General features: G+C 28.7%; 2 protein-coding genes across 2 annotated transcripts in view; one reads left to right on the plus strand and one right to left on the minus strand.

The window, feature by feature from the left end:
* LOC119600789 (kinesin-like protein KIF14) overlaps window positions 1-19,432 on the plus strand; it is a 211,439-nt gene that overhangs the window by 34,813 nt on the left and 157,194 nt on the right. The gene's annotated exons all lie outside the window — the stretch shown is intronic.
* Window positions 3,182-13,703, minus strand: LOC119600790. Its single transcript, XM_037951338.1, has 2 exons — window positions 13,107-13,703; window positions 3,182-3,708 (listed from the first exon to the last, which is right to left on the minus strand). The coding sequence occupies exons 1-2, from the start codon at window positions 13,258-13,260 to the stop codon at window positions 3,554-3,556; spliced, it is 309 nt and encodes a 102-aa protein (XP_037807266.1). The 5' UTR covers window positions 13,261-13,703; the 3' UTR covers window positions 3,182-3,553.

Here is a 19,432-nt window from a genome sequence, read left to right on the forward strand (position 1 = left end):
TGAATCCCTATTTTCTGCCAAAATTTCTAAATTTAAATTTTATTACAATAAAATTAAGTATGATTGACCTGTTATGTAAAAAAGCGGGATTGAAATCTTAGTCGGGATCAACCTTTATAAAACGGGATAATCCCGCTTTTCCCGGGATGTCTGCTCACGTTATTTATTAAGGAAAAAAAGAAGAAAAGTAAAGTGTTAGTGCCTCTTTTGTATATTTTACCAAATCCGGATCGATCGAATTGAACCCTTATCATTTTAATCTTTAGAATCTAAGCTAATAACTCCGAAAAACACACAAAAGAGTTAAAAAGGTGACTAAAGCTTAGATCCTGGCGAATATCTAATTATTAATTAAATTTATAAAAGTTAAGATACAAGAGTATCAGCATAAAAATAATAAAAAAGGTTAATCAAACAAAAGTAATTCATAAAAAATACTAAATTCGAATATTTATGTGAGACGCTATATGTATATCTATCTGTATGGGTAATTTCATACCAAGTGACTCAACTCAAAAAATCTATTTTGACGAAATTTGCATCATGGATAGTATTATTGGATAGTAGGTCAGACACAAATTTTCAGCTCTATCGGTCAAGAACTGCCGGACTTAGAGAGGGTCAAAGTTGGATATTATGGTCATGGTGAGTGTATTTTTTCACCTATTGGTCCTAGCATTAATTGTCCAAAGAAGTTCAGATAACTATTTCTTCATCGTTTCCAAATTTTTTTTTAAAAAGTAATAGACAGTTGGCTAAATCAGCGACAAAGAGTAATGATAGATAAGAATACAACACTGAAAAAAGCTCGTAAACTTCGATCTAACTCAATAAAGTAGAATGAAATTGGAATAAGGACTTCGTTACAATTACCATATTCCATTTCTTCAAAACTTGTGAGTTAAATAGATGATGTTTACAAGTGACATAACATATGGCACAAGAAAATTCCTGATGAGGAGCCGTAGCGGGCCCGAAAATGCATTCCATTCTGCTTCTTCTTATAATCTCGAACTGTTATAGAAAAACAAAATATTTGTATGGACCGTCAAGTGTGATTAATCGTTCAATAGGTAAAAAAAAATTCTAACAGAGTATGTATCTTCATGGTAGAGAATTTACCCTTATAACTGATAATCGCCCACTTTCAAGAATTTTTCATAAAAATTCAAAAACACCTACAATGACATCTGCAAGGCCTTTTCGGTATGCATCGTTTCTTTAAGGTTTCAACTACAAAATAAAACACCGTAAGACTGAAGACAACACCAACGCTGATTGCTTATCTAGAGCACCAATTAAGCTAAAACCTAATTTTGAACATTTTCTAAATGAAGAAGTACTCATCATGAAATTTCTACATTTGCTATCACTGCTGCGAACATTGCCAAAGAAACAATGTGATTTCGAATTGTCAAAATTAAAGCAAGATTTAGTAAATGGTGAAAACAACGATGCCGATGATTCCGTTACAATTACGGGACGAAATTTTGAAAGAACTACATCACACACACGTCGGTATTGTAAAGATGAAGCAATTAACCAGGAAGTATTATTTATGGAAAGGCATAGATTGAGCGATATTTTTATCACCCATGGCCTTCCTCAAACTATTGTCTCAGACAATGCTACCATTTTTCAAAGTTCGTTGTATAGAAATTTTTACTTCGATAATGGAATTGTTGAAAAATGTATAGCCCCAGGCCATCCTGCAACAAATGGTTTAGCTGAGCGTTACGTCCAGATACTTAAATCAAAATTAAAGGCGATGGAAGATGTCAAATTACCCTTAAATGTTAAAGTGCAACAAATGCTTTTTCCATATAGAGCAACCCCGCTAGCATAGGAGAAAGTCCATCAAAACTATATCTGAATCGTGAATTAATAATAAAATTAGATGCAACACGTCCAGTAAAGCAAGCAAAATCAATATTAGTAACTCCACTTGTTCGTCAAATTAGTGTGGGAGAGAGGGTACAGTTGCGATGGTATGATAAAGGAAATTTGGGACCATAAAAGCCAAGTTTGGTCGTCTGCATTATCGAGTGAAGCTAGACAATGGGTACGAAAGTCCAGTGCAAGTAAAGAAGTTCAAAGCGAATCTACAGCTACTGGTCCAACAAATATATATGTATATAAAAAATAATTTAAAAAGAAAATAATTAAAAAAATAATATTTTTTTACAATTAAAAAAAATATTTGGAAACGATGAAGAAACGATAAAGTCATTTTAATAAAACCCTGTATGACCAAAATGTCCAACTTGACCCCCTCTGACTCCGGCAGTTCTTGACCGATAGAAAAATAGAAAATTTATGTGGACATCGATGTTAAAAATTGGTTCACTTGACACGAAATTCCCCATGTACATACATTAGAGTCTAACGAGGAACAGCATTTTTAAGAATATCATGTAGGAATACCACTCAATCGATGCGTATTAATGTACTGAACACGAGGTAAATAAAAAATATTTTTTTGGGAATGGTCCTCAGTTCCCTACCAGCGATTGAAAATACTGACCTCAGTATGATTTTTGAAAAATAAATTATTTTCCATTTTTTTTTTCGAAATTAGTATCAAAAATTCTGCAATTTTAAGCTGATTAAGGGAAAAATAATTTTAAAATTTTTGTAGAATATTTTTGTCACAGAAAATGATTTTTAGTGGGATGAAGAGTCGTATTGTTTTCGCTTTTTATCGAAATGGGTGTCAAAATTGTCGTAATATTTAGCCCATACAGAAAAATATTAAAAAAATAGTTTTACACTTATTTTAGTCGATTTCAGAATTTTTTGAAATACACTAACAAAAATAATAATTATTTTTCCCGCGACAAGCTCAAAATTGAAAAATTTGTTTGAACATATTGTACTGAGATTAAGATTTTCAATCGCAGGTAGGGAACTGAGGACCTTTTAAAAAAATAGTTTTTTTATTTTTCTAGTATGTAGTACATAAAAACGCATCGTTTGAGAGGTAGTCATACATAAAAGTGGGCTACGGGATACCCTAATGTATATAGGTTAATAATAGTGTTCACATAAAAGTTGTTTTCTCTATTTCTTCGTGCAACATCATTTTACTATAGTAAAATATATTTGAAGTTGATCCGACCAAAAAAGGTTTTTTTCGAACCACTCTAATATATATTAAGCAAAGTTAAGAAACAACTGGATATAAGTTCGACTTATTTTTTATTGATACATTTTGAAACAAATTGCCTTTTTGAATTGTAAATTTTATGTAAAGTTTAATAATTTTCACATATCAATAATCTCTTAAAATTATTACCTAAAATAGGCTGAATAACATCAAAGAAGAATTTAATTTTATAAAAATTAATAATAATATTTGTAAAATGTTAATTTTTACATTGGCTCTGGGATTATATGATAAATAACAATTTTAAAACCAAAAAAATGTGTTGTTAATAACATGTAATATCAGCATACATATTTTATAATCTCTTACAATAAAAAATTATAAATTTGTTAACTTAAAAAATTAATGTGAGTTGAATAATATACATATGTATGTAAGTATGTTCAACTAAGCACAGTTTTCTTCATCTTCACAAATGCTCTCGTGGTGCTTACGTGATTCTCGTTTTCTTAAATAGTTGATTAGTGGTCGCTTTTTATGTTCCTTGCAAAATGGACATTCCTTTTTCTTTGTTTTTTCTGCTTGTACTTTTTGAGATTTTTCTGCAAGTAAAGAGATTGAAATTTTAATCACATCCGATAACGATATTTCTTAAACAAATATGATTTTTTTTAAATATATCTGACCCTTTTCTAAAATTGAATAAATTTGCGACTTTTTGTCACGAATTAATCGCATAAAACGAGGTTTGAGTGTATATATATATACGACTTTATTTTGTGGTGAAAACTAAATTTTCTCAAAAACTACCCGTTAGAATTTTATGATTTGAATCTTAAATAAAATGTATTTAAGTCTACTTTGCTATGATATATGGAGCTTCTAAGTTTGCTCCATCGTATTTTATTGGTATTTCATAAATTTGACATTGCAAAAATAACAGAAACGATTCACACTGGGGAGACAAGCTGAGATTTATTAAACTGCGTTTTATATTTAGATTTAAAAATCTTAATTATAAATTAAATTCTTAATATAAACGTATAGTTTTTTCTTTAATTTTTATGTAAACATTTGTTTTTCGAAGCTTGATTGACCATATGGATCCTGACAGCTGAAACAGAAGCCCGACTTTCAAGTTTTCTTAAATAAAAAGTTCAGATAGTGAAAGATATGACTTCTAATGGTTAAATTATATACAAAATTATTTTTTGAGAAGATTTCGAGAAGATAAAGTTTTGAATCCACTTATAGATAGGACAATCCACCTAATTTCTAGAAATTTTTCGCTGTTTTGCAATTCGACCCGTTCTTGGTGGTTAAAAAGTGACTGAAATATCAAAGTATATTGATGGACTTGTAAAATAATGCTAAAAAAAGATACATTTAACACAAAAAGTTCCCAAAATCTAAAAAATTTAAAATTCAGTTTTGAATTGTACGTAGTTTACTGTAACGTAAGTTTAGATAAAATGCACCCTATCATATTAAAACATCAGAAAGAATATTCTTTGTAATTTTTTTCATAAAATAAAACTATTAGATTTTAGAAAAGGTAATGAAATAAAAAACATTTTTTATTTTCCTATTTCTGTTTTATTTTTTGCAATAGATCGTATTGGGTCTATGTACTAGTATTAATTCCCAAACAGTACTATAACTAAATTTAAAATAAATTTTCGAAATTTTTTACATTTCTTGAAATTTTATATTTTATATATATATATATATATATATATAGATATATATATATATATATATATATATATATATATAGATATATATATATATATATATATATATATATATATATATATATATATATATATATATATATATATATATATACATATATATATATATATATATATATATATATATATATATATATATATATATATATATGCCTTTTATTTGAGATAATACTAATCATCAATTTCTAGTGTAGTTTGTGAGAAAATTTAGTTTTTGCCGCAAAATAATTGCAAAATTGTAAAACTCTACGTCTTCATTTCTAAACGTAATTGCTTTTGGAAGTTTTGTCCATAGCTTTAAGCTTTTGGACACTATTCGCTATTCTACTAACTAAGATACTTAGGAGATAAATTCTTTACAAGCTTATCCGTGTGACATCACTTTACGTATTAGAACTTGGATGTTGAAATTTGTCACCAGGTTTTTTCCAATTTTGATTTTTTTACAGTTTCTTGACCGGGTGCTGACAAATAATAAAATAATAATAAAATACAAAATTGGGACAACAATGGTTAGCTGATGTAATTATACACATTATGGTATATATCTCGTTAATGTGCCCTGAATAGGAGATGGGTACAACAGCTAAAAAAAATGGAAAACTTGAACGTAAATTTTTTTAAATATCAGTTTTTGGCGCGGCACATTCGCACTTATATAGGAAATAATTTGAATTATTTCGTAAATTGATTTTTTGTTATTTTGAAATATAAAATCGGAGGAGCATTCAAAAATATTCGAATGCAAAAATTTTATGAACTTTTCAAAAAATTTGCAAAATTTTATTTTTTTATTATTGCGGTTTTATAAATCAAACATCGACTTATATAAACATTTAATGAATACACATGCAGATAATGACAATCAAAATGGTTTGGGATCATAAATGTGTTAATAATGTCCTTGGAAGCTATAAAGATGTTACTTTTATCTAAACACATTTTGGCAAGGCACATCATGGATGATGCTCAAAATGTAATTTAATGTAAAACTGGGGCGCATCAAAAAAGTAAAATAATTGTAGGTTTTGTGGGCCAAATAAAATGTACCTAGCTTCAAAAACCATCACTCTATAAATATTTAATTCCTTCAAACTATAATTTTTTAATTGCATTCCCTTATAAATCAAGCACGTAGAATTCAGATATTAACTGTTTTTTTTTTTTTTTTAATTTTACTAATTCGAGATTTTTCAAAAACAATAAGCAACAAGTTAAAAAAATACTGAAATGAAATTTTTGAAAATAAATCTTATGGTATGCATTTAATGCGCTGAATTTGAATTATTTTTACAATTATGTGCAATTGTTTTTAAATATAACATATATAAACATTATTTTTAAGAATTTTTTTAAATATTTAGGGGAAAACTGCTATAATTTTCTAAAATTAAAAAACTTTGAAAAAAATATTTTTAAAAACGAAAATTTGCGTTCCAGGTAAGGAATAACCGAATTCCATAAACGCGGTATGTTAACACAGAATCACCTCGTTATAAATAATGAAACGAGTGCCGGGTATATTGAAGATTCTAAAAATGGTAAAATGATCTACCCATCTAGGTCAAAAAAAGCATTATATCGCGTAATCAGTGTTTTCGAGTGTCACACAGTGTTAGTATTCACTATTTTTCTGAATATTTTGGTTATTTGAGGTCTCATTTAAGGTAAAGTTAAAAAGGTGCAAAATTTACGTTATAAAATTAAGTATATAGATCAATTCAATTGTTCAATTCACAATCGATTTTGTAGCGTAGTAAGTCAGCAGTTGCTACAATAGTCATAACAATGTTGTTGGTATTTTCTATGCAAAAGCTCTATACAACTCCTACGACGATTTTTCATATGTTTTTTGAATGTTGTAAGAAAGTTTAGTGTTGCCAATTGTTTATTTCAGCATATAAACAAAAAAATCAAACGATTTTGGTATAAAAACGATAAAGTGGTAACACTGAAATCACAAACAGACAGCTGTTCACCAAAACAAAAAACCTAAAATTTTATTAAAAACATAATAAATACATACGTACTAAATATATCTTTTTGAACAACTTCAAATATTTTTTGTTGGCTATTTAAGAAATAGTGTATATCAGCCGACAAGATCTAAAGTTATACGGCTGTATTCAAAAAACTTTTTTTAGGTTTAGTAACCAATGTTAAGTAAAATTCACGAAAATCTTATTCATAAACGTCAAATAGCTTAACCGTCTTGTCTATACCCGAGCAAAATTACGTACATCAATGCCAAGCATACCCGGGTATGTCATACAATTTATATGGCTATTTCATCTTTTTATACATTTTTAGTGTATAATTTAGATAAATTATTAAAACTAATTTAATAAAACGCCAGTACAAATAAATTAAATAGTTTTTGGTCACATACTATTAAATTTTAGTAATTTTTTTAAAGTTTTCTCATTGTTTTCCTATTAACAAAAATATCATATGCAAAAAATCTTAAGAAAAATCCCTACATAATGTATAATGTACATTATGCAGAATTTGACTTTGTAAAATTTTGACTTGAAGAAGCTATTACTCTTAGACGGGGTAAGATAATTGAAAAAATTTTTGTCTGTATTATTAATTGAGGTATATAAAATCGTTTAGCATTAAATAAATTGTTTTTGTTTTCGTTAGTAGGGAATTTATTTGCAAAAAAAGATTATTAAGTGATGGTCAAAAATTAAAATTTGAATAATCAAATTCAAATATTTTTGTTAATATAAGAATAAAATTATTGTAATAAGAATAATTTTAATTTACTAAGTCATATATAATGAAAAAAATTTAATTAATCAAAATTGGTCCATATTTGTAAATGTTGCAGGGTTCAAAAGATATTTCACATTTAAATTTATGAACAATATGTCATTGTTCTCTATTTTAAACAAAATTTGTTGTTTAGTTCAATTTTTTTTCATAATATACAAAAATATATATAATTCAAATAATAAAACTGAAAATTTATAATGAAACCTAATTTTTGTCCGATAACTGACATATAAATTTTGCATACCCGGGTATGTTGGGTATTGATGTACGAGGTAAAAGTAGAAAATCGGTCATAAATCGGTTTAAAAAATATATATCTAATTAATTTTTGGAACATTTATAGAAAACATTACTCTGATAGAGTACCCCAAATTTCAAGTCGATACCATATATCTCGAGATATATCACTTCAAAAATGAAAAACATACCCGGGTATGTGGGTATTGACATAACGGTTAAAATACCCTCAATAAACCATTGACAAATTAAGAATTTTATTGTAGACTCGACCCTTTTTTAAGCCAGCAATAAGTTGATTATAAAAATATTAAAAATCACTACGCGCCATGTTTTATTAAACAAATTTAAACATAAATATTATTTTTGCTCTTCTGAAAAAGATTTTTTATTAATGATAAAAACTCGGTTACAGTTTTTTATTTTATTTATTTATTGAACAATATTCAATAACCTAGCCTATAGGCCATAAGCGGTTGCAAATTTCTACTTTACAATAATTCTTCCAACATAAAATACATAATTATATACAAAAAAAAAAAAAAATAAAACTAAACTATTTAAAAAGATAATAAACTATATAAAATAACGATAGGACAATTAAATTGTTCTGCATTGATCATAAATAAATTCCTACATAATTTGCAATCAATCAAATATAATTCAAAGAAGCAAAACAGGTTAAAATAAAGAAAAGAATATGTAGAAGTCATAAACAATCCCAAAAATGAACTCACAGAACCAATCAATATGTCATACAGCAACTATATGGCAAATAACACTCCAGACTGTAAAGGACATAGGTAATACATATCAGACAGAAACATGAAGCTATAAAATACCTATCAGTTGAACGTTTCTGAAGAAATATAAGACAATTGGAAGAAAGTTTTTAACCACCCCAATAAATATCGACTCATGAAAAAGAATTTAAATACCAAAATTACCAGTCAATTACATAATAAAATTTTCAAGACTAACTTTAAAGAACAAAATGAAAAGACAATTCTATAAGAGCAAAAATATAATAGCAGGAAAAACCCTCACAAACACAAAACTCTATGCACACAATATCAGTCACAATTCATCTTCCACCAAAACAGTCACAAAGTAAATTCATCCAAATCAGCAATATTGACTGAACAATCACAACATACTTAAACCACACAACATTCCTCCATTTCAAAGCTGACAGAAATTTCCCAAAATTGTCAAACAATCTCACAAAAATTTACCATCATAAATCAGTCAATACTAGATTAAAAAACCTATGCATATTAATCGCAATTAAAATGATATGAACCAACAACAAACAATAAATGGGCAACCAATAATACCAATTTTCTGAATTTGAAAAATGTCACCGGGTTTTTTCAAATGTCAACTATAGGAAAGCCGGTTTTTGAAAATGTCGAATAATCGATCACCGTTGTCCTTATAGATAACGGAGTCAAATAAGATAGATATGTCCGTCTGATTATCTGTCTGTTGATATTAATGAAATCTTTAATAATTTTTATCGAGAAATTTGCTTTATACGAATTTTTCTCATTATAAAGCAAAATACAATGAAACCACTAAAGTGTTGTAGAGTATAATAACAACAACATGCAGCTTCATTTACAGTAGCACCTTGATTATCCGTGATTCGATTAACCGGCAACATCAATTATCCGGGATGGAAAAATAATTTTATTTTGGATTGACTTAAATTTTTCTGCATCATTTAACCGTGATTACCTCTATTATCCGTGATTATAAGAAAAATAATATTATTTTTTAACAACTACGAACAATTAGAACAAATCGAAAAAGGGAATTTCCTTGAAACGAAAATACAAAATTGAAAAATAAGAAATTACATAACATAAAATCCTTATCTACTGTTTACCGTTTTCTGACAATTTTTTTTTTATATTTTCGAAACATGTATGAATATAAAATCCTTGAATTATTTAGTTTTTATATAAATATTTACATATTCATTTATTAATAAATATCTATAAAAAAACCAGCCAAAATTGGCACTCAATTAACCGGGAAAATCAATTATACAGAATGCTTCCGTTCCCGACCTTCACGGAAAATCTAGGTCCCACTGTATATACATATGTTTATATTTTTGTTGTTTTCTTTGCCTTTTTATTATTTATTATACTATTTCCATCCCTGATTTTATCAATATTTGACTTTACAAGAAATTTATCGTTTCTTTGATTTTATTTCGAAAATAATAAGTAATTATGAATTAGATACATAATATATTAGAAAATCAATGGATTTGGACCTAGAAACAATGTTTAGTGGGGTATAAAACTATGTATATATTATAACAAAATAATCTGGGTTTTTGGTCATTTTGTATTGATAAACAATAACTACATTACGGAAAATCCATCCATTTGGGGAGTACTGTGTTAATTTTATTTAGAATTGTATAATATTGATTCTTATTCAATAAAGCTAACACTAAGTACCATCCTAGCCACTCTAAGTATGGGAACATCACCGTATACCACTATAGAACTATTACATGCTAAAATCTTGATTTTCTATCCATGTTTTGAATGCTTTAGGTATTTTATGAATAAAATACCGTAGGCGCCCAGCAAAAAATCTGAAATTTTTGGTAATAGCCATTAGTTATTTCATACATTACTTGGTAATGAGTGTTCATTATCATCATTATTTCATTTAGCTGAATAGGTTATTACTGGTAAAGAACAAAACAATTTGGATTTGTTATGGCTCAATTGTCTAGGTCGTTTATTTAACAAACAGGGGGTTCGTGGTTCGAGCCCTGCTGGATGTGTTTTTTTCAAAATGACATTCATTTATATCCCAGCAAAAAAAGACGTGCAAAAAAAGTAGTAAATGCATGGGTTGAACTGATAATGAACTGGTTCATATTTAGGGGAAACATGCATGATTTTAACATTAGCGTGTCATTGGCATGCATGGGTTCGTATTTGCAAAAATAGTTCGTCATTTAAATGAGTTCTTATAACCAATGAATATTCGATGATTCTCAAGCGAATTTTCATTGGTGCACTATATTTATTTAAAAATGCATTAATGGTATTTCGATTTAATTATCAATATTTAAATAATTTTTTTGAGTGATATTGACAAAAATAGAATAAGATAAAACATAACTAACTGATTTTAATTGGATTTAAATTCATGCAGAGGAAAAATACCCATTGTGTTTTAAAATCCGTTAAGCAGTCTTGGTTTTTTCCTTCTCTTATTAATGGACTTAATATTACTAATTTTAACAAAAATCTAAAAAAAAAATAATGTCATTTTTAATCTTTATTGTATGAAATGCACGTTTTCGTTAAATCTCCTAAGAGAATACCAAATTACAGTAAAATATTACAATTCCTATAGTGGAGTTACATGAGTGAATTTGGGTGCATTTTTCATGCCTTCACTGATGACAAATTTATTAGAATTTAGGCATGTATTTAAAACGCATTAAATAGAATACTTACTAAAGAAATCATGAAAATATCCCTTCTTCTTTAACAACTTCAAAATTTTTTTGCTGGGATATTTTTGTAAAATGCCGTTCTCAAAATTACAAAAAGCAACATGTTAATGGAGCAACGAGTAAGCGGCTGGAGTGAGAAACATAGAAAACAACTGAATGCCTGGGTTCAAATCCCGGCCGAGAATTTTTTTTATTTTTTGTTTTCTACATACAAAGTCGGCCCAAAATAACTAGCTATCACATAACATATTTGTAGGTTTATTTGTAACTAGTTATTTCGCAAAGTTTTTGTAATCAAATTAGTAACCATTTATTAATTTGTTTAAGGTAGGTTCATATTATTTGAACCTCGTCGAACAAAAATAATTAGTTATTCACCCCAAAAGTAATTAGTTTCCACGTGATTCTAATATTACTTTCTAGATTACTAGGTAATGAAAATTTTTGCTGGGCGTATTTGGATCTGAATAGTTTTTCTTGATTTGGGTTCTAAATAAATATAAGTGTATGTATTAGCTAAAAAATATTGTTTTTGTGGACCTTAGGTGATGATGACCACCACTATTTGTTCACTTCATATTGGTTCCAAGCAACTTAAGGTCTGTTTAGAGGTCCAAATTTAAAAATATAGTTCTTTCTAGTTCGTTTATGGACTTTGGAGAAGATAAATGAAAAGTTCAGTGGTTTTCCTTGGATACAAGCCGCTCCCCTTTGGTAGTTAAAGATTTTGAAAGACCACTCAGTGCGTTTTTTCTAATAATTCTTCGGGACATTTAAAAACCTAAACAATTTTTTTTATATTGGAATTGCCTCATTATTTTCCTTTAAACATTTTTAACGCAAATAAATTCACAGTTTCACACAATTAGGGCATCATTTTTGCAATTGAAAAATACTTTAAAAGTGCCCTTTTAACAATAAAACAGTAATTTCCAAAAAGAAATTAAAAAATAATTTGAAAAACCCAATAAAATTAACTGGAATTCTAAAAATGCCAAATACTTTATTGACCTGCAAATTCTGATGAATAATAATAAAATGCAACAACAAATGACCCACAATTTGTATTTTAATATTTTTTTCACGGTTTTCCCATTTTACACTATTTCTATTTTTAAGTGGAAAACATAAATTTACTTTTTACCTGTTTTTTCGAATTTTATCTATGAACAAAAATCAAAATTCTTTTAAAAAAGGTAGGTAAAAAACTTAGTTGATTCACTGTATAAAATGTGGTTGTTCAACAATGATTTCAATCAAGAACTTAAACAAGATCGGTAAAGAACATACGTACGTAGTATATATTTAAAAACGATAAGATTACTTCCAATCTTATCATTTTTTATATACATATGTATGTATAAAAATAACTATAAGTTAAAACGCATTTAAAATGTATAGATCGTTAGAAGATATTAAAATATATGAATATCGACCTATAAATATTTGTTTTATTTATTTATTTTTATTCATTATAAAAATATAAAAATGTACATATGTGTGAATATATAATAAAATACATTTTTAACAAGGTTATACACATTATTTAATATTCGAAAAAGTCAAAACAGATATGTTTTTAAATTCTCAATATTACACACATAGTACGAATCTTTACACATACATACATATGTATGTACATATGTATATAGGTTTATATTTACATATATCAATTGCGCATTATCACATTTTATCCCAATAAGGTTTTTATGGATTCATATAAGTTGATTACCTTGGACTTTACTGTATGGATCTTTTGAGTTTGCCATAGAATTTTGTTCCAATGTACCATAAGGAAATTGTTCATAATCTCGATAATACGTTGTACGCATTACACCGCCTGAAGTTATTGTGGAGTCTCCAACAAATACACCCCAAACATCCATATTTACAACTTATTTTTGTGTGTTTTTTACTTGATGAATACTTCGATTGTGAATTTAAAGGCAGTTGTATAGTTGTTCTGCACACATATGTATAATTCGTATCCGTACGCATATATTTAATGTAGATATTTTTTAGGTCATTTACATTTTTGTTTAAAAATAAACCAAATCAAAATGCAACAAGTCGTCTTTTGTTTACATGCTACAGCTTTAATGTTTATAAAAATATTTGATTGAGAATATAATCTGTGGCAAGATACTAAATAAATATAAAAAATTTATTAATTTCACTCTTTCTTAAACGATGTCTTAAATGTAACTAATACAGCATGTATTGTATTTATACGTGACTTATTTTATTTGTTTATTATTTTTAATTTCTGCTATACGTACATACAAACATGTGTACTACATTGTAGTGTGTATGTGAGTATGGTTTACCTCTCAATGCACGTATACACTGTTGCTAGAGTTGCCAAGTATATTATATATTTATGCGTGATGTGGATGTTCGATTCTCCTATATTCCCAAGTGTAAAATAAAGCTAAGTGCTAAGGTATATCCTAACATATCCCTGCAAACATTTTCGGCATAAATATGTATATAATACGTATATAATACCACTTATAAAGCTTTCAATTCTATGACTTGTGATATATTTATATTACCTATCTTATATATATAAAATTCTAACGTTACTGACTGACTGACTGACTGATTCATCATCGCACAGCCTAAACGGTTGAAGCTAAAGAGCTGAAATTTGGACAGGAGGTTGGTCTCCCGCCAAATAGATCCACTAAGACGGGATTTTTGGAAATTCGAATGTTTAGGGGGTAAAAAAGGGTAAAAACGGGTAAATTCGGTAACCTTATATCTCCTAAACTAGAAAAGATACAAAACCAGTTTAAAGCTTATCGCCGTTCATTTAAAAAATAAACGGACAGGTGTCTGGTACTTTTTTAAAATTCGGCCCCTTTAGGGAATAAACGGGTAAAAACTGTATTTTGGTACTTTTTTCGCACCCCATGTATCTTTTAAACCAGTGCACATTCAAAAAATATTTTTGACTCCTTCATAACTTAACGAAAAAATAAAAATATGAATTTAGTACTTTTTGGATATTCGGACGTTTAAGGGGTTAAAATTGTACCTATTTTGGTACTTTTTTCATAAAACATTGTTTTTGGTTTATTAACTTATACATATGAATACATAATAACGGGCTCCCACTACGATGTTGCAACTTTTTGGAATAGAATTTTTATTTCGTTAATGGGGAGTAAAAAAGTACCAAAAGGGGTAAAAACGGGAAATTTGATTTTATTCAATCCAATTTAGATAAAATTTTTAAATTTAGAAACACTAAATATCCTAATGGGGTGTTATTTGGAACCCCGGTATCAGGTGATATTTTTTGGTACTTTTCATTCTCCAACTGGTCCTTTTTGAGTTTTCTATGATATTGAAATAGAAACATGAAATAAATAAAAAAAGGACTTTTCGCTACTTTTCCGTTCTACACAGGTACTTTTTTGAGTTTTCTTTAAAATTAAACCTAGAAACATGAAATTAAGCATGTAGAGCTCGGAGTAAATGAGAATCTATAAAATGGGACTTTTTGGTACTTTTTCGTTCTTCAAAAGGTACTTTTTGAATTTTCTATAATATTGAACCTAGAAACATGAAATGAAACATGTAGAGACCGGAGTAAATGAGAATCTATAAAAGGGGACTTTTTGGTACTTTTTCGTCCTTCGACTGGTACTTTTTGAGTTTTCTATAAAATTTAACCTAGAAACATGAAATTAAGCATGTAGAGCCCGGAGTAAATGAGAATCTATAAAAGGGGACTTTTTGGTACTTTTTCGTCCTTCGACTGGTACTTTTTGAGTTTTCTATAAAATTTAACCTAGAAACATGAAATTAAGCATGCGGAGGCCTTAGTTAATGAGAATCTATAAAAGGGGACTTTTTGGTACTTTTTCGTCCTTCGACTGGTACTTTTTGAGTTTTCTATAAAATTTAACCTAGAAACATAAAATTAAGCATGTAGAGCCCTTAGTAAATGAGAATCTATAAAAGGGGACTTTTTGGTACTTTTTCGTCTTTCGACTGGTACTTTTTGAGTTTTCTATAAAATTTAACCTAGAAACATGAAACTAAGCATGTAGAGCCCTTAGTGAGAATCTATAAAAGGGGACTTTTTGGTACTTTTTCGTCCTTCGACTGGTACTTTTTGAGTTTTCTATAAAATTTAACCTAGAAACATAAAATTAAGCATGTAGAGCCCTTAGTAAATGAGAATCTACAAAAGGGGACTTTTTGGTACTTTTTCGTCTTTCGACTGGTACTTTTTGAGTTTTCTATAAAATTTAACCTAGAAACATGAAATTAAGCATGTAGAGCCCTTAGTAAATGAGAATCTATAAAAGGGGACTTTTTGGAACTTTTTCGTCTTTCGACTGGCACTTTTTGAGTTTTCTATAAAATTTAACCTAGAAACATGAATTTAAGCATGTAGAGCCCAGAGTAAATGAGAATCTATAATAGGGGACTTTTTGGTACTTTTTCGTCCTTCGACTGCTACTTTTTGAGTTTTCTATAAAATTTAACCTAGAAACATGAAATTAAGCATGTAGAGCCCAGAGTAAATGAGAATCTATAATAAGGGACTTTTTGGTACTTTTTCGTCCTTCGACTGCTACTTTTTGAGTTTTCTATAAAATTTAACCTAGAAACATGAAATTAAGCATGCGGAGGCCTTAGTTAATGAGAATCTATAAAAGGGGACTAATTTTGAACTTTTTCGTCCTTCGACTGGTACTTTTTGAGTTTTCTATAAAATTTAACCTAGAAACATAAAATTAAGCATGTAGAGCCCTTAGTAAATGAGAATCTATAAAAGGGGACTATTTTGTACTTTTTCGTCTTTCGACTGGTACTTTTTGAGTTTTCTATAAAATTTAACCTAGAAACATGAAATTAAGCATGTAGAGCTCTTAGTAAATGAGAATCTATAAAAGGGGACTTTTTGGTACTTTTTCGCCCTTCGACTGGTACTTTTTGAGTTTTCTATAAAATTTAACCTAGAAACATGAAATTAAGCATGTAGAGCCCTTAGTAAATGAGAATCTATAAAAGAGGACTTTTTGGTACTTTTTCGTCTTTCGACTGATACTTTTTGAGTTTTCTATAAAATTTAACCTAGAAACATGAAATTAAGCATGTAGCGCCCGGAGTAAATGAGAATCTATAAAAGGGGACTTTTTGGAACTTTTTCGTCTTTCGACTGGTACTTTTTGAGTTTTCTATAAAATTTAACCTAGAAACATGAAATTAAGCATGTAGAGCCTGGAGTAAATGAGAATCTATAAAAGGGGACTTTTTGGTACTTTTTCGTCCTTCGACTGGTACTTTTTGAGTTTTCTATAAAATTTAACCTAGAAACATGAAACAAAGCATGTAGAGCCCTTAGTAAATGAGAATCTATAAAAGGGGACTATTTTGAACTTTTTCGTCCTTCGACTGGTACTTTTTGAGTTTTCTATAAAATTTAACCTAGAAACATAAAATTAAGCATGTAGAGCCCTTAGTAAATGAGAATCTATAAAAGGGGACTATTTTGTACTTTTTCGTCTTTCGACTGGTACTTTTTGAGTTTTCTATAAAATTTAACCTAGAAACATGAAATTAAGCATGTAGAGCTCTTAGTAAATGAGAATCTATAAAAGGGGACTTTTTGGTACTTTTTCAACTTTCGACTGGTACTTTTTGAGTTTTCTATAAAATTTAACCTAGAAACATGAAACAAAGCATGTAGAGCCCTTAGTAAGTGAGAATCTATAAAAGGGGACTTTTTGGTACTTTTTCGTCCTTCGACTTGTACTTTTTGAGTTTTCTATAAAATTTAACCTAGAAACATGAAATTAAGCATGTAGAGCCCTTAGTAAATGAGAATCTATAAAAGGGGACTTTTTGGTACTTTTTCAACTTTCGACTGGTACTTTTTGAGTTTTCTATAAAATTTAACCTAGAAACATGAAACAAAGCATGTAGAGCCCTTAGTAAGTGAGAATCTATAAAAGGGGACTTTTTGGTACTTTTTCGTCCTTCGACTTGTACTTTTTGAGTTTTCTATAAAATTTAACATAGAAACATGAAATTAAGCATGTAGAGCCCTTAGTAAATGAGAATCTATAAAAGGGGACTTTTTGGTACTTTTTCGTCTTTCGACTGGTACTTTTTGAGTTTTCTATAAAATTTAACCTAGAAACATGAAATTAAGCATGTAGAGCCCGGAGTAAATGAGAATCTATAAAAGGGGACTTTTTGGTACTTTTTCGTCCTTCGACTGGTACTTTTTGAGTTTTCTATTAAATTGAACCTAGAAACATGAAAATAAGCATTTAGAGCCCGTAGTAAATGAGAATCTATAAAAGGGAACTTTTTGGTACATTTTCGTTCTTCAAAAGGTACTTTATGAATTTTCTATAATATTGAAAATAGAAACATGAAAGTATGCATGTAGAGCCTGGATTAAGTGAGAAACTATAAAATTTAACCTAGAAACATGAAATTAAGCATGTAGAGCCCGGAGTAAATGAGAATCTATAATAGGTGACTTTTTGGTACTTTTTCGTCCTTCGACTGGTACTTTTTGAGTTTTCTATAAAATTTAACCTAGAAACATGAAATTAAGCATGCGGAGGCCTTAGTAAATGAGAATCTATAAAAGGGGACTTTTTGGTACTTTTTCGTCCTTCGACTTGTACTTTTTGAGTTTTCTATAAAATTTAACCTAGAAACATGAAATTAAGCATGTAGAGCCCTTAATAAATGAGAATCTATAAAAGAGGACTTTTTGGTACTTTTTCGTCTTTCGACTGATACTTTTTGAGTTTTCTATAAAATTTAACCTAGAAACATGAAATTAAGCATGTAGAGCCCGGAGTAAATGAGAATCTATAAAAGGGGACTTTTTGGAACTTTTTCGTCTTTCGACTGGTACTTTTTGAGTTTTCTATAAAATTTAACCTAGAAACATGAAATTAAGCATGTAGAGCCCAGAGTAAATGAGAATCTATAATAGGGGACTTTTTGGTACTTTTTCGTCCTTCGACTGGTACTTCTTGAGTTTTCTATAAAATTTAACCTAGAAACATGAAATTAAGCATGTAGAGCCCTTAGTAAATGAGAATCTATAAAAGGGGACTTTTTGGTACTTTTTCGTCCTTCGACTGGTACTTTTTGAGTTTTCTATAAAATTTAACCTAGAAACATGAAATTAAGCATGTAGAGCCCTTAGTAAATGAGAATCTATAAAAGGGGACTTTTTTTGAGTTTTCTATAAAATTTAACCTAGAAACATGAAATTAAGCATGTAGAGCCCTTAGTAAATGAGAATCTATAAAAGGGGACTTTTTGGTACTTTTTCGTCTTTCGAGCATGTAGAGCCCTTAGTAAATGAGAATCTATAATAGGGGACTTTTTGGTACTTTTTCGTTCTTCGACTGGTACTTTTTGAGTTTTCTATAAAATTTAACCTAGAAATATGAAACTAAGCATGTAGAGCCCTTAGTAAATGAGAATCTATAAAAGGGGACTTTTTTTGAGTTTTCTATAAAATTTAACCTAGAAACATGAAATTAAGCATGTAGAGCCCTTAGTAAATGAGAATCTATAAAAGGGGACTTTTTGGTACTTTTTCGTCTTTCGACTGGTACTTTTTGAGTTTTCTATAAAATTTAACCTAGAAACATGAAATTAAGCATGTAGAACCCGGAGTAAATGAGAATCTATAAAAGGGGACTTTTTGGTACTTTTTCGTCCTTCGACTGGTACTTTTTGAGTTTTCTATAAAATTTAACCTAGAAACATGAAATTAAGCATGTAGAGCCCGGAGTAAATGAGAATCTATAAAAGGGGACTTTTTGGTACTTTTTCGTCCTTCGACTGGTACTTTTTGAGTTTTCTATTAAATTGAACCTAGAAACATGAAAATAAGCATTTAGAGCCCGTAGTAAATGAGAATCTATAAAAGGGGACTTTTTGGTACATTTTCGTTCTTCAAAAGGTACTTTATGAATTTTCTATAATATTGAAAATAGAAACATGAAAGTATGCATGTAGAGCCTGGATTAAGTGAGAAACTATAAAATTTAACCTAGA

This window comes from Lucilia sericata, unplaced genomic scaffold (assembly GCF_015586225.1).
Source record: "Lucilia sericata isolate MDLA Ls3-8-SP2 unplaced genomic scaffold, ASM1558622v1 Contig000121F_arrow, whole genome shotgun sequence".
NCBI classification, from domain to species: Eukaryota; Metazoa; Arthropoda; class Insecta; order Diptera; family Calliphoridae; genus Lucilia; species Lucilia sericata.

Coding starts and splice junctions, on each gene's coding strand:
- LOC119600790 (XM_037951338.1), bottom strand. CDS start 13,260: ATGGATGTTTGGGGTGTATTTGTTGGAGACTCCACAATAACTTCAGGC. Junction 3,709..13,106: donor TCCATACAGTAAAGTCCAAG/GTAATCAACTTA, acceptor CTTTACTTGCAG/AAAAATCTCAAAAAGTACAA.